Consider the following 15,479-nt stretch of genomic DNA (forward strand, 5'->3'; position numbering starts at 1 on the left):
AGACGAGGTTTTTCCATATTGGCCAGGCTGGTCTCGAACTCCTGACCTTGCGATCCACCCACCTCAACTTCCCAAAGTGCTGGGATTACCGATGTGAGCCACCACACCCAGCCGGCAAAATCCTTATGTTCCTTTGCCCCAGCCCCTGCATTGAGGTCACTGCTCACCCAGAGGGAGTGTAGGTGAGGCAGATTCTTAGGCTCCTGTAGCAGTGGAAGCTGCACCTGACTCAGAACACCTTGCACATCACAGAGAGCGGACTCTCCATGGGTCCCACAACATCCCTGGGAGAGGTACCATGTACCTATTTATAGTGAAGGCTCTGAGGTCCAAGGTCATTTGAAGAAGTAGTGTGTGGCTGTGGTTTAAAACAAAAACAAAAACAAAAAGTCAAATGTAGGAGAGTATACAGTAGAAAATAGGACCTTCTTTCAACTTTGTCTCTCTAACCACGCCCGGCCCCCCGCCTTTTTTTCCCCACAAGGCACTGAGTCCTACTTGTCATTTCATTTCTCTTTCGGGAGTAATCTCCACCTGGATAAGCACTTGTTTGTGCTTCCTTGTTTCTCCCATGAATGGAACAGACATTTCCATGAATCTGCATCTTGCTTTTCCCGTAGCAATATATCTTGGAAATTATTCCATATGATCACATTCATGTTTTAAAAATTCACCTCATTCTTTTTAAACAGTTGTGTAATATTCTGTTGCTTATTTATAACATTAATTTAACCAGTAATCAATCTGAAGACATTTAGGTTTCACATCTTTTGTTACAGTGGGTATCCTTACATATTTGAAGTGCACGAGGGTATTTTAGGACTAAATTCTGAGAAGGGGTGGTCTTACAAAGGGTGAAATAGAAAGGTGGGGAGGGTTTGTGGCCTGGCAGAGGGTCCATGGCCTGAGCTTTTATTTGTTATTATTATTATACTTTAAGTTCTAGGGTACATGTGCACAACGTGCAGGTTTGTTACATAGGTATACATGTGCCATGTTAGTTTGCTGCACCCATCAACTTATCATTTACATTAGGTATTTCTCCTAATACTATCCCTCCCCCAGCCTCCCACCCCCCGACAGGCCTTGGTATGTGATGTTCTTCGCCCTGTGTCCATGTGTTCTCATTGTTCAATTCCCACCTATGAGTGAGAACTTACAGTGTTTGGTTTTCTGTCCTTGTGATAGTTTGCTGAGAATGATGGTTTCCGGCTTTATCCATGTCCCTGCAAAGGACACGAACTCATCTTTTTTTATGGATGCATAGTATTCCATGGTGTATATATGCCACATTTTCTTAATCCAGTCTATCATTGATGGACATTTGGGTTGGTTCCAAGTCTTTGCTATTGTGATAGTGCTGCAATAAACATACGTGTGCTTGTGTCTTTATAGTAGATATACACAGTAATGGGATCACTACTGAATCAAATGGTATTTTTAGTTCTAGAAATGCGATTTCTAGAACTAGAGGAATACCTTGAGGAATCGCCACACTGTCTTCCACAATGGTTGAACTAATTTACACTCCCACCAACAGTGTAAAAGCATTTCCATTTCTCCACATCCTCTTCAGCATCTGTTGTTTCCTGACTTTTTATTTTTGGTTTTTTTTTTTGTTTTTTTGAGACGGAGTCTCGCTCTGTCGCCCAGGCTGGACTGCAGTGGCCAGATCTCGGCTCACTGTAAGCTCCGCCTCCCGGGTTCATGCCATTCTCCTGCCTCAGCCTCCCGAGTAGCTGGGACTACAGGCGCCCGCCACCTCGCCTGGCTAGTTTTTTGTATTTTTTAGTAGAGACGGGGGTTCACCGTGTTAGCCAGGATGGTCTCGATCTCCTGACCTCGTGATCCGCCCGTCTCGGCCTCCCAAAGTGCTGGGATTACAGGCTTGAGCCACCACGCCCGGCCCCTGTTTCCTGACTTTTTAATGATTGCCATTCTAACTGCCATGAGATGATATCTCATTGTGGTTTTGATTTGCATTTCTCTGATGACCAGTGACGATGAGCATTTTTTATGTGTCTGTTGGCTGCATAAATGTCTTCTTTTGAGAAGTGTCTGTTCATATCCTTTGCCCACTTTTTGATGGGTTGTTTGATTTTTTTCTTATAAATGTGTTTAAGTTCTTTGTAGATTCTGGATATTAGCCCTTTGTCAGATGGGTAGATTGCAGAATTTTTCTCCCATTCTGTCGATTGCCTGTTCACTCTGATGGTAGTTTCTTTTGCTGTGCAGAAGCTCTTTAGTTTCATTAGATCCCATTTGTCTATTTTGGCTTTTGTTGCCATTGCTTTTGGTGTTTTAGTCATGAAGTCTTTGGGCCTGGGCTTTTCTGCTGATACATCAACAAAACATCACTGCTTTTTGCATAAAACTTCTGGGCTTTTGAGTCCTTTCCGCCACTCTTGTTACTCCTCAGGACATACTGTTTTCAGGGAGATTATGTCAATCCCCCTATGTTCAGAATGAGAATCCAGCAGGGAATGGGTCAGGGAACTTCTGGGTGATCACTCACTTCCATATCCCATTAGAGTTTGGGAGTGGGTGTCTGGCTCAGCCTGCACTGTGGGGCCAGATACGCAGCACATTCCAGGTACAGCCCAGCAGTGGCTGCTTCTGCTTTACTTGGTTCATTTCCCAGACGTCCCTGTGGTTTGTCTGATTTGGGATCTCTTGTCTTTGCAGGTTGCTTTCACAACCAAAATTTATCACCCTAATATCAACAGCAATGGCAGCATCTGCCTTGATATCCTGCGGTCTCAGTGGTCTCCAGCGTTGACTGTGTCAAAAGGTAGAGACACTGATGGCATGCTCTGTGTGCCCTGTCTCTTACACGTGTTTTTACCCCAGCACTGGCTGAGTGGAAAAGGAGGCTCAGAGAGAGCAGTCACCTTTCCCAGGTCACTTAGCCCTGTCCACTGCTGTGCCTGTAAGTGGACATCCTTACACCCCTATGAGGCAGTACCAGCAGAACTTTGTGCCCCACGCCCTGGCTCTTCTCAGCAGTCCATTGCCCTGGGGTGCTCAAGACTGTCACATGGGTGCAAGAAGAAAATATTGATTCTACTTATATTTTTTATCTAAAAATAAGAAAGGCAAATATTAAATTACCTTCTCTGTTCCCTCATTTATTCATCCAATAAGCACAAAACGGACTGTGAGTCAGCCCTGAAGGAAGATACAGGGCATGCCCCTGGGAGCGTCAAAGTTGGGGGAGAAATCCTCCCTTCCCAAAATAAATGATATTAAGTACATGTCTCTGGTTGAAGTTGAAGAAACCAGTCTAAACTGAGCTTAGAAATGCAGATATTCCTTCTGAACTAAGATGGGCTGCACATGGGCTGTGTGTGTACAAGAGACCTGAATGTAGACAGTGCAGTATCCTGGCAGGTGGAGCGTGGGTAGGATGGTGAAAAATCAACCCAAGAGAAACAGAACCTGGCCTAATTTTTAAATTTTTCTGTAGAGGAGACAGGATCTCACTTTGTTGCCCAGACCAGTCTCAAACTCCTAACCTCAAGCAGTCCTCCCATTGTGGCCTCCCAAAGCACTGGGATTATAGGCGTGAGCCACCGTGCCCAGCCAAGTATCTTAAAAAAGGCAAACCTGCCCCTGTCATTTGTAGCTTTATGTGTGGGGAACTGTGGTCAGGACTTTGATGGACTCGCTGAATCCAGTTTGTTTGGAATCATATGGTGAGTCAAAAGCAAAGCCAGGAATAAGAGTTCGCATTTCTCTCTGGGACCCCAAGAATCCAGGTACCACAGTTCCTTCTGCTCCTCACTACAGCCCTAGTGGGTGATTCCCTTCTCCCAGGGTTGCTGAGAGCCACACTGAGTGCACGTCCTAGAGACGGTGCTGGCACACAGGAGGATGCATCTGCTTTGCAGTTAGACAGACCTGGTTCAGAATCTCTTTATTTTATATTTTTTGAGATTGAGTTTCACCCTTGTTGCCCAGGCTGGAGTGCAATGGTGCAATCTTAGCTCACTGCAACCTCTGCCTCCCAGGTTCAAGAGATTCTCCTGCCTCAGCCTCCTGAGTAGCTGGGATTACAGGCATGCACCACCATGTCCGGCTAATTTTGTATTTTTTTAGTAGAGACAGGGTGTCTCTATGTTGGTCAGGCTGGTCTTGAACTCCCGACCTCAGGTGATCCACCTGCCTCGGCCTCCCAAAGTGCTGGGATTACAGGCATTAACCACCATGCCTGGCCCAGAATCTCATTTTTACCCATTTATTGGGTGTTCCAAATCTGTGACCTTGCACAAGTTACTTGAATGCTCTGAATTCTTGTTTCCTTACGAGTAAACAGGACTCCTGGGAGTAAATGCCAGAGGTGCATGATGTGGGGTGCAGACAAGGATGGGAGGGCAGTTGGAGACTAAGATGGGGTGCTTCAGTGGAGAAGGGAATGAGAGCCAGGATGCGCCCAGGAGGGAAGTATCCTAGCATGGCATGCCTGAGGCCACACAGTGATGATCGCCTCGGCTGATGCATGGGACAGAGCAAGTGGTACATCACGCAGTTTAGATTGGGCTGTTGAAGGGAAGACATCTCCTTGGTCAATACAGAGTGCAAGTTGAGGGAGGTTCACCCAGGGGTGACCCAGCAGCCTTGTGGCTACAGCTGACCAACCTTTTCTTTTCTTCCCAGTTCTCTTGTCCATCTGCTCGCTGCTCTGCGACCCCAACCCCGATGACCCTCTGGTGCCAGAGATAGCCCACACCTACAAGGCCGACAGAGAGAAGTATGCATCCTTTTTGGATTGCCTTTGTGCCGTGGCTGCCCCAGGCAGCTCCATGCGGTACCTATGCTCTGAGCTGGTGCTTCTGTGCTACAGGTTCCCATGGACATTTTCCTGCCCATGCTGAGCCATGTGCACAGTGGGTGTGCCCTGGGCTTGGACTCCTGGCTTTCTCACTAACATGTCTTTTGAGTCTAAGAAGGGAGAAGGAGATAAAAGCAGTTCGCCCTCCTAGATAGCTCATTAGCTGCTGCTACTATATATGAAAACATTGCCAAGTCCTGAGACTAGCAAAATCAGTGGTCAGCCAAGAACAGACTCAGAAGAATCTGACAACAAGAAAAATTTGGATTTAAATTCTAGGGTTTATAGCCTAAGACAAGGGGATGTCTGCTTGGCTATACCGAAGGTGAGGTTGAGGGCAGTCAAGGTGGGAAACACTGCTGTGGTCAGTTCACTGGCTCAGCTCAGAAGTCAGCAGTGTGTTAAACCTTCACTGCCAGCTCTCTGTTTAAACACCAATTAACAGACCCAGAATTGTAAAATTCCGACCCCCTAGGCCAGGCACAACCACATGCACTATAGCGTGAGGGTGTCTGTAGTTGGTAGGGCTGGCACAAGGAGTCATCGCCAAGTGTTAGTCTCTGAGTGCTGACAGCACTGTGAGAGAGGCCCAGGTATGGCAGGGGTTGCAGTCCTGTGAGTGGTGTGAATCTCAGTTGTGGACCTTCAGGGAAGGTATTGCTGGCCTTTTTAAAAGACATCTTCAGTGAGTGAGTTCTTCAGTTTATTACTCATTACTTCTTTCCTGTCTGAAGAGATTAGAATGGAGTATGTTTTTTCCTTGTTTTTGAGACAGGGTCTCATTCTGTTGCCCAGGCTGAAGTACAGTGGTGTGATCACAGCTTACTGCAGCCTCGATCTCCCAGGCTCAACCTATCCTCCTGCCTCAGCCTCCTGAGTAGCTGGGACTACAGGTGTGTGCCACCACACCTGGCTAATTTTTTGTAGAGACAGGGTTTTGCCATGTTACTCAGGCTGGTCTTGAACTCCTGGGCTCAAGCAATCTGCCCACCTAGACTTCCCAAAGTGCTGGGATTATAGGTGTGAGCCACCACACTCAGCCACATGGTTTTTTCAAATTATGTTTTTCTTGAGACCTTTATAGATCTTATTATTTCCCTCACTGGAGTTTTCTCAATAACAATCAACATTTTTAATTGACTGGGGTTTAACTTGTGTTTATTTTAACACTTATTACGAGATATTTTAGAGATACCAAAAGTGATTTTTTTCGGTGCCTCTTGTAACTCTAAATCTCTCTAATTTATAGTCTCATAGCATCAAGTCTCATTACAACGATGAGAGTAAGCGCACACACCTGCATAGTCCTCAATGGATGCCCAGCCTGCTCCACGTGCTTTGCATACAGACTTCTCTAGTCTTTCCCACAAGCACACAAGGCAGATACTCTCACTATGGCAAGCAATCAAAAAAGGGCACAGAGGGGTGGAACAGCTGCTGAGGACGGTGCTGATGCACACGCTGGTAGGCAGATTCCCAAGCCCTTGTTCTGGAGTTTGTGTGCTGAACGGTCTGTAACTAGTACAAACTGACCTTTGTATGTCTCTTCTCTGTCCTTCCTGCATCCATATTGTAGGACAGGAGAAAGAAAGGGAAGAAGTCTGTTGCATTAGTAAATCTTCCACAGCAGATAGTTATGGAGAATCGACAGTTTTGGGTTTACACAATGAGGGATTCACCCAGCTGGGGGTTTACAGCCATGTCTGATGTGCTCCTGCTCCGGGGAAAGCCTTTATTCCACTTACCCATCAGCCCCAGATGTTTGACAAGCAGCAGCAGTAGCAGCATTCCCCACATCAGTCCTGTTCTCTGCACCACATTGAAGGGAAGTGACCATTTCCAGTGAGGGTGTCACTCCCTCTGCTTTTTTATTCCAGGTACAACAGACTAGCAAGAGAGTGGACACAAAAATATGCTATGTAAGTGCCTCGGAGGTTTTACGTGAGACGTTATCCAAGAGAAGCTGGCAGAGAGGTCTTCCCTTAAAACTTTGGGCTGTTGGCTGAGCCACTCAAAGAGCGTCATCTGTTCTTCAAACAAATATTGGTCACCCACTCTCTCCAGCTGCAGCATGTTGGTGCCATTTTCAGCATTTATGGCTTTGACAGTGCCACCTTTTTGATGCCAAATCAGCAGCCATTGTTGTTATGATCTGCAGTCTTCCTGGTGACACTGGAATCTCTCTCTCTGCCACCTCAGTTTGTCTGTTGGTCTCTTGGGGGGCCAGGCCCTGCACGTCTCTCCTACCTGGCCTCAAATGGTGCTGCTGCCCATGATGGTACCACACCAGGGCCTCAGCCTGGCCCCTCACCACATACCCTTTGCCTTTTAGAACTCAGTGCCATCCTGGGTGCCCAGGTCAGAGCAGGCTTTCTTCACACCTCATCTGCTGCAGAACCACATCCTGAGGAGTCTCAGCTCATCCTGGAGGGAATTGGGAACAGTGTCACTGGGAAGTGAAGGCCTAGCCCTGCGGCTTCCACCAGTCTCCTCCTGCAGTGCCACATGCTGGCATTTCTCCCCTCACACCAAGAAGCAGCAAGTGGAAAATTTCAGGATACAAAGCACATAATACCCCATAAGAGATGACTATGTTTTTAGAAGCAAGAGCAAAATTATGAAACCTCTAGAGATTTGGGTCATGTTACTCCATTTGATGAGGATTCTCACTATCCCCCGCTCCTCCCACTAGGAGCCTACACTAAGTCCAGGTGTGAGCCATTCACAGACTAGAACACAAGCAGGGAGAGAGACTCTTAAATGTAAATAAAAATGCAATTCACTCATAACTCTAAACGATAATTGACATTTCAGCCTCTTTCTTTTAGGCAGAACAGAAGATACCCACTTTTAACAGTTATTTGGAGCCTGAAATTACAATAGCCTATTAGGTGATCGGCTTTCTGTCTTGGCTTTCTGATGCAACACATTTTAAGGTTTGCCTTTAAAGCGTTGAGCCTTGAAATTAGGTTACTTAGGAAGAGGACAGAAAAGGGAAGAGATTATTCTAATAAAACTTCCAAAGAGGGAAGAAAATTGAGGAGCTTCAGATCTCTAAAGCCAAATTCAACCTGATCTTTCTAGGTTGGTTATAAAGCTGGTCCACTCCCAGGAAGTGATGTGTAGGTGAGTAGGAACAAGAGGTGAAGAAGCAGCAAAACTGTGACCAAATGACCAGATGGGACTTTTGCAGGCTGATTGAAAGGAAGTCTACAGACCTAACATAAGCAGTCAGCCAAAGGTGGCTGTGGGAGGTTGATTTCTTCCAGAAACTTCCAAGTTGTGGCTACAAATTTATTGCCAGATACTTTCCCGTTGAGAATGCTGAGGTTATTCACATAATCACTTCCTTAGCAAAGGAAGAAGCACTTTCAACTTGGGCTGCATTCCCTTTGTGAGGATCCACATTTAGGATCCTCCTGCTACCATAAGGCCACTTTTGGGGTCCTTTGGGTGTGGCTGCATCTCACCATGGTGAGGATTGCCTTTTTTGTTTTTCTTTTTTTTTTTTTTTTGAGACGGAGTCTCGCTCTGTCACCCAGGCTGGGGTGCAGTGGCCGGATCTCAGCTCACTGCAAGCTCCGCCTCCGGGGTTCGCGCCATTCTCCTGCCTCAGCCTCCCGAGTAGCTGGGAGTACAGGCGCCCGTCACCACGGCCGGCTAGTTTTTTGTATTTTTTAGTAGAGATGGGGTTTCACCAGGTTAGCCAGGATGGTCTCGATCTCCTGACCTCGTGATCCGCCCGTCTCGGCCTCCCAAAGTGCTGGGATTACAGGCTTAAGCCACTGCGCCCGGCCGCCTTTTTTGTTTTTCAACATAGAGTCTTGTTCTGTCTCCCAGGCTGGAGTGCAGTGGTGCGATCTTGGCTCGCTGCGACATCTGCCTTCCAGGTTCAAGCAATTCTCCTGCCTCAGTCTCCCGAGTAGCTGGAATTACAGGTGTGTGCCACCATGCCAGGCTAATTTTTGTATTTTTAGTAGAGACGGGGTTTCACCATGTTGACCAGGCTGGTCTTGAACTCCTGGACTCAAGTGACCTGCTCACGTCAGCCTCCCAAAGTGCTGGGATTACAGGCTTGAGCCACCCCGTCCAGAAAGGATTGCCGTTTTAATTGTATCTTCGCTGCTTCTTTGGTCTTTGCTTAAACAAAACAATAAATCTTAATAGTTGGGGAGAATGCTATTATCAGTGTCCGCTAGGAAGGCTGTTATCATATGGCTGTACTGAGCAGCAGTGCCATCTGGTGCCCGAGATCATGTGCTTCAGGCAGTTGTCACACTGCATCTACAGCCAAGCATCACAGAACACTTCACTCGTGGTCAGGGAAGGTGGGACTGATTCACATGTTAGAGACACGTCAGATGGGAAAATTCAGGACCAAATTGGTGCTGGGGAAGAACCATTCTCTGGTCTTTCAAGTGTAATAACTTAAGATTGCCAAGAAACTGATGAATTTTCTTTTTTTTTTTCTTTTTTTTTTTTTTTGAGGCGGAGTCTCGCTCTGTCTCCCGGACTGGAGTGCAGTGGCCGGATCTCAGCTCACTGCAAGCTCCGCCTCCCGGGTTTACGCCATTCTCCTGCCTCAGTCTCCCGAGTAGCTGGGACTACAGGCGCCCGCCACCTCGCCCAGCTAGTTTTTTGTATTTTTAGTAGAGACGGGGTTTCACCGTGTTAGCCAGGATGGTCTCGATCTCCTGACCTCGTGATCCGCCCGTCTCGGCCTCCCAAAGTGCTGGGATTACAGGATTGAGCCACCGCGCCCGGCCTTTTTTTTTTTTTTTTTTTTGTGACGGAGTCTCGCTGTGTCGCCCAGGCTGGCTGGAGTGCAGTGGCCGGATCTCAGCTCACTGCAAGCTCCGCCTCCCGGGTTTACGCCATTCTCCTGCCTCAGCCTCCCAAGTAGCTGGGACTACAGGCGCCTGCCACCTCGCCCGGCTAGTTTTTTGTATTTTTTAGTAGAGACGGGGTTTCACCGTGTTAGCCAGGATGGTCTCGGTCTCCTGACCTCGTGATCCGCCCATCTCGGCCTCCCAAAGTGCTGGGATTACAGGCTTGAGCCACCGCGCCCGGCCGAAACTGATGAATTTTTTGAGTGCAGAAAAAATTTCCCCAAGCTGCTCTCTCTGTTGGATATATGTAATAGAGAAAGTCAAATCAGCCCTTTGGGGTTTGTGGTAAAAATTCACTCACCCTTTGAAGCCTAAGGTGGCTCTTTACCTTCCAGATCTCTCAGCAAATCCCATGGGCAGAAATGTCACCTGCTTGCCATGTCTTTGAGGGGTTCAGGTCAGCCTGAAGAACAGGCTCCTTAGGTCAAAAACCTTGTTTTAAGAGCCACTGTGGTTCAGTCAATGTAACCCATTTGTGCAGAAGCCATGCTTCCAAGGAAGTTCTCAGGTAGGCAACTAGACAGCAAATCTGAGAAGCTACCTGTGGAGTAATGTGTCTTTTTCTCTGTGGACAAGAGATATCAGAAAGGTGCTTGATCTTGAACAATTGATCCATGATGAACAAATGACCATTAGCTCTCCCCCAGAAACTTCCAGGTTTGCTGAATGGAGCTGCGATTTTGATCCTCTATCAGATTCCAGAAAGATCCAGGAGTTCCAAGAACATGGCAAAGAGTCAAAATCTTAGGACAAGGAATTAAAATGCCAGAATACAAATATCCAACAGGCCTGGTAGTCATAGCTATCAACACCCTAGAATTCCACACTGCCTCACTGCAGTTGCTCAAGGATGGGTATGTTTCTGTCTCTGAAATTCAGGAAAAAGCCTTAAGTGCCAGAGAAGGTGCTTCCAAGACTGTCTGCAGAATTCCTTTCCTAGGATCTGTCCCTGGTACCCAAAAGGGCAGAGAAGGAACCCTAAGATTAGCATAGAGCCACTCATCTCTCCTCCCCTCCCCTCCCCTTCGTCCCATGCTTCCATTTCCCATGGCTATCTCCTCTGACTGTGGCACACACTTCCTCTCCAGCAGTGTCGAGAAAGGTCTGGACCTGTACTGAATCTAGCCATAAATGGTGGTCTTCAGAAAAATGGAGATTATGGCTGCCAGCACCCACAAGACAGCAGTCTCATGCCATGCAGGCAGCAAGCCATCCTGAATAGCATTTCTCTCAGAGTCTGCTTCCTTACCTGCTGTTCAGTGGTGAGAGGAAAAGGAACTTGTTCTCCCTTGACCAGTTTTCTAGTTTTCCTGTTCCCATCCTGGTCTTTGCCTGATGACAGAGAAACTTTCTAAGAAAAACAAAACAAAAAGCTATAAGAAATCTGCAAAACACCCCATCAGAAGTCAATGATTTCCTTAAAAATATATCTACTTCCTTCTCATCTTCTCCCTTGCCCCCAGACAGGTGTGCTTGCAGGCATCCAGCTGCCTGCATCAGAGCTCCCCTTGAAGGCAGGTGGTCAACTTGGCTCCATGTCGGAGGGCAACAGCAGAGCTGCCACTTGTAGCCAGTCTCTCAAAAGGCTGGTCTTCTGAGAAAGACTTGCTGCTAACCAATCATCACAATCACTTTCCAGTTATGTTAAGTGGTATCAAAGCATTGATTAGCACTTACAGTATGCAGGATATGGTAGGAGGAAAAGGGAATTATAGAAAGAAACCATGTGAAAGTATAAAAGTCACTGATAGACTAGATACACGAATGAGAAAGAAATCAAGCATTATCATCACAGAAAACCACCAAATCACAAAAGATAAGAAGGGGACCAGACATGGTGGCTCATCCCTGTAATCCCAGCACTTTGGAAGGCTGAGGTGGGAGAATTGCCTAAGGTCAAGAGTTTGAGACCAGCCAAGGCAACATAGTGAGACCCTGTCTCTTATTAAAAAAAGGAAAGGAAAAAAAAATTTCAAGAGGAAGAAAGGAACAAAGGACATACAAAACATCAGAAACCAATTAACAAAATGACAGGAATAAGTCCTCACTCATCAATAACAACCTTGAATGTAAAGAGTTCAAACTTCCCAATTAAAATATATAGGCTTGCTTGGCCGGGCATGGTGGCATGTGCCTGTAATCCCAGCTACTCAGGAGGCTGAGGCAGGAGAATCACTTGAACCTGGGAGGCAAAGGTTGCAGTGAGCCGAGATCATGCCACTACATTCCAGCTTGCATGACAGAGCAAGACTCTGTCTCCAAAAGAATACAATTAAAAAAAAAAAATAGGCCGGGCACGGTGGCTCATGCCTGTAATCCCAGCACTTTGGGAGGCCGAGGCGGGCGGATCACGAGGTCAGAAGATCGAGACCATCCTGGCTAACACGGTGAAACCCCATCTCTACTAAAAGGCAAAAAAATTAGCCGGGCGTGGCGGCGGGCGCTTGTAGTCCCAGCTACTTGGGAGGCTGAGGCAGGAGAAGGCATGAACCCGGGAGGCGGAGCTTGTAGTGAGCCGAGATCGCGCCACTGCACTCCAGCCTGGGCGACTGAGCGAGACTCCGTCTCAAAAAAAAAAAAAAAGAAAAGAAAAAATATATATATACACACACACACACACACTCTTGCTGAGTGGGTTAGAAAAACAAGATCCAGGTAAGGCATGATGGCTCACAACTGTAATCCCCATGCTTTGGGAAGCTGAGGTAGGAGGATATTGCTTGAGTTCAATACCAGCTTGTGCAACATAGCAAGACCACTATCTCTAAAAAAAAAAAAAAAAAAAATTAACTGGGCCTGGTGGCATGTGCCTGTAGTCCCAGCTACTAGGGAGGCCGAGGCAGGAGAATTGCTTGAACTTGGGAGGGCCGAGTTTGTGGTCACTGTACTCCAGCCTGGCTACAGAGTGAGACTCCATCTCAAAAAAAAAAAAAAAATGAGTTTGACCCCCTTTTGTCTCTCTCTCATCCTCTTTGCCCTTTCACCATGTTATGAGGCAGCAAGAAGCCCCTCACGAGATACTAGTGCCATGACATTGGACTTCCCAGCCTCCAGAACTGTGAGAAAATAAATTTCTGTTCTATGTAAATTAATAGTCTGTGGTACTTTGTTATAGCAGCACAAAACAAACAAGACCACAAGCAACAATGATGTGAACAGAAAGAAAAATGGACATAACAAATGAACTGTGTTTTTTTCTAAATTAGGTCCACAAGCCCTTATCTGCGCCATCCAGACCCAAACACCTTAAGATTTTGGTAGTTCATTTGGTAGCAAAAACTGACCTTAATGGCCATGAGGATATTTAGAGTCTTCTTATATTCCACTTAGCTGATTATTCACACACATCACAGCGAAAGTATGAACATGTCTGATTACCAGTTCCTCTCCAGATCCTGTGATAAGGGCTTACGGAGTATACAGGACATACATGGTATAAATTTTCTGAAATCTTAGATTGAATTCCAAAGCACATCTGGACTTAAGGGACTGTAGATTTATATATATATATATATATATAATACAGATGTATTTTATACATATACATATATATATATAATTTTCCTTTTTTTGAGATGGAGTCTTTCTCTGTCGCCCAGGCTAGAGTGCAGTGGTGCTATCTGGGTTCATTGCAAGCTCTGCCTCCCGGGTTCACGCCATTCTCAGCCTCCCGAGTAGCTGGGACTACAGGCGCACGCCGCCACGCCTGGCTAATTTTTTGTACTTTTAGTAGAGACGGGGTTTCACCGTGTTAGCCAGGATGGTCTCGATCTCCTGACCTCGTGATCCGCCCACCTCGGCCTCCCAAAGTGCCGGGATTACAGGCATGAGCCACCGCGCCCGGCAGGATTTATATTTTAAGGAGGCAGGGGAGTTATTCTCCATGGGAGGGAAAGAAGCTGTGAGCTGCCTTGTGAGCTGCATGTTTCCCTATCATGCAGATGAGAAGCTAGTTCAGTCAGTGTAGGCAGATTTGTGGATGGAAAAACTGGTGCTCACTGGAGGAGGGGAGCAGATTGAGGAATTACTGACACCTTCTAGGGGCGACCATCCGGATGTGCAGGTGAAGCACAAGGCAGGTTCTCTTCACGCCTCCACTATCCTGGCCTCGACCAAACTGCAGAGTGAAAAACTCAGGTGAGAGTGAGAAAGCACAAAAGCACTTTCAGTTAGGTTTGTAGCGGTGTGATCGTCACTTAGCATTCATTTATCCGTGTATTCATACATTTATGCATGTTTCATTCATAGATCAAACTGTTGAGGGTCCACAAACAGGCTGAAGACCTCGTCTGGAGGGAGACTGCAGTGAACCCAAGATCTCTCAAATAAGCGCATCGACATAACAAGATTTAGAAAAGAATGAGCACGGTGCTGTGAGAGCAGCTAGCGGGGGCTGGACTGGGTCCCCTCGGCCAGGCTTCCAAGTCAAGCTGCCGTTTGCGTGGGACCAGAAAACAGGCTAGTCCGCGCCCCAGGATCCCTCCCTGAAGACAAACAGAAAGCCGAGTCCTTGCTTCTCCCTCTTGTCCTTCGGAGTTCGCGGGACCCGGATGCTAGATCACGGGTCCTGACGACTCGCTAGGACCCGCGGGTGCAGCTGGCCCCTGCCATTTCCGCTTCCTGTCGGGGGGCGGGGTTTCCGGTTGTCGGAGGCTAGGCTTGTCGGCTGTCAAAGGGCGGTCCGGCCCGGAAGCGGCAGCAGCGGCGCAGAGACTGCGGGGCGGGCCATGGCGGCGAACCTGAGCCGGAACGGGCCAGCGCTGCAGGAGGCCTACGTGCGGGTGGTCACCGAGAAGTCCCCGACCGACTGGTGGGCGGCGAGACGGGCCAGGGTCGGGCCAGGGGCTGCCTCAGGGGTGGGTCTGTCTGGGGGGAGCCGGGGACTCGGGAGGAGCGGGAGCGCGAGCAGGGAGCGGCACCCCGGCAGGTGGCCCGGGGCTTACCTGTCGGCCCCCTCCACACCGCAGCAGGAGCGCGTCTCCCCCCGTGACCCCTTGTCCCACCGATTGTGGACAAGTTAAACCCGGCTTGCAGGGACCCAGTGAGTCCCCGCCCCTCCCCCTGCCGCTCGCCACCCACTATGGGCTCCGCGGGCTTCCATGTTGGATCCTCGGCCTGGTCGTGCTTGCTAGCTTCGCCAGGTTCTTCTTTCCAGTCCTGGGACTTCCCTGGAGAAGGGGGCCCTGCATAGCCCTCTCTGAGAAGGCGGAAGCCACGCCCCCCCCTTTTTTTTTTTGCAAACGCTGTGTTCAGAGATGGGCATTTGAGAGCGGCCTGGCAGCCGGGCTGTGAATGTGAGCCCTGTCCTGGGGGCTTCAGATGAGGAGCTGGGGATCTGGGTTCTTGGCTCTCTGTGAACATGGACTTCAGAACATTTGTTTCTCCAAAAAGTGTACTCTTTCCTGTGCCTGAGACATGGGAAGATGTACGAAAGTAGGATGCTCGCTATCTATTTGGGAAAAGGTCCCGTTTTCCCTCCACCACCAAAGATATCCTCACTTTCCCATTTGCTTAAATTGTTTTCACTGACCGGTTTTGAGAAATTCCAATTCTGAGAAATATGCTGAGTATGGTGGGCTAAGGTGACCAACTTTGGGGAATAGAAACTGGGCCTTGGAGGCTGAGTCGTGGTGGGGCCACCCTGTGGTCAGCACTGAGGCCCTCCCGACTGTCTTCCCCTTGTGTGGGAACCATCTCCACTTGTACAAGTGCTTTCTCATCTCCTCGGCACTTCCTAGTGCCCAGCACAGAGCGGCTTT

At 48.0% G+C, this 15,479-nt stretch overlaps 3 protein-coding genes across 16 annotated transcripts in view; 2 read left to right on the plus strand and 1 right to left on the minus strand.

The window, feature by feature from the left end:
- Nucleotides 1–14,104, plus strand: part of UBE2D4 (ubiquitin conjugating enzyme E2 D4 (putative)) — a 36,779-nt gene extending 22,675 nt beyond the window's left edge. For 2 of the 7 annotated variants that reach the window (XM_033194005.1, XM_033194007.1), the window contains 3 exons: nt 2,686–2,791; nt 4,657–4,750; nt 6,709–7,631. In XM_033194005.1, the coding sequence (XP_033049896.1) occupies nt 2,686–2,791; nt 4,657–4,750; nt 6,709–6,754 (246 nt within the window). In that variant the 3' untranslated portion in view covers nt 6,755–7,631. Of the gene's footprint in view, nt 1–2,685; nt 3,255–4,656; nt 4,751–6,708; nt 7,634–13,968 lie in introns of those variants that run through there. The other 5 variants (XM_033194000.1, XM_033194002.1, XM_033194001.1 and 2 more) reach the window with 4 other exon arrangements.
- LOC117073293 overlaps nt 1–15,479 on the minus strand; it is a 16,829-nt gene continuing 1,350 nt past the window's right edge. Inside the window, exons 2-3 of one of the 3 annotated variants that reach the window (XM_033193999.1) lie at nt 10,970–11,071; nt 1–358 (exon numbers count right to left, since the gene is read on the minus strand). In XM_033193999.1, the coding sequence (XP_033049890.1) occupies nt 247–358; nt 10,970–11,071 (214 nt within the window). In that variant the 3' untranslated portion in view covers nt 1–246. Of the gene's footprint in view, nt 359–7,142; nt 7,256–10,969; nt 11,072–13,889; nt 15,129–15,479 lie in introns of those variants that run through there. The other 2 variants (XR_004433196.1, XM_033193998.1) reach the window with 2 other exon arrangements.
- Nucleotides 14,356–15,479, plus strand: part of DBNL (drebrin like) — a 17,187-nt gene continuing 16,063 nt past the window's right edge. For 2 of the 6 annotated variants that reach the window (XM_033193988.1, XM_033193989.1), the window contains exon 1: nt 14,361–14,530. In XM_033193988.1, coding sequence (XP_033049879.1) covers nt 14,448–14,530 — 83 coding nt within the window. In that variant the 5' untranslated portion in view covers nt 14,361–14,447. Of the gene's footprint in view, nt 14,577–15,479 lie in introns of all 6 variants that reach the window. The other 4 variants (XM_033193993.1, XM_033193990.1, XM_033193992.1 and 1 more) reach the window with 4 other exon arrangements.

Source organism: Trachypithecus francoisi, unplaced genomic scaffold (genome assembly GCF_009764315.1).
Source record: "Trachypithecus francoisi isolate TF-2019V2 unplaced genomic scaffold, Tfra_2.0 Lachesis_group4, whole genome shotgun sequence".
In the NCBI taxonomy this organism is placed as follows: domain Eukaryota; kingdom Metazoa; phylum Chordata; class Mammalia; order Primates; family Cercopithecidae; genus Trachypithecus; species Trachypithecus francoisi.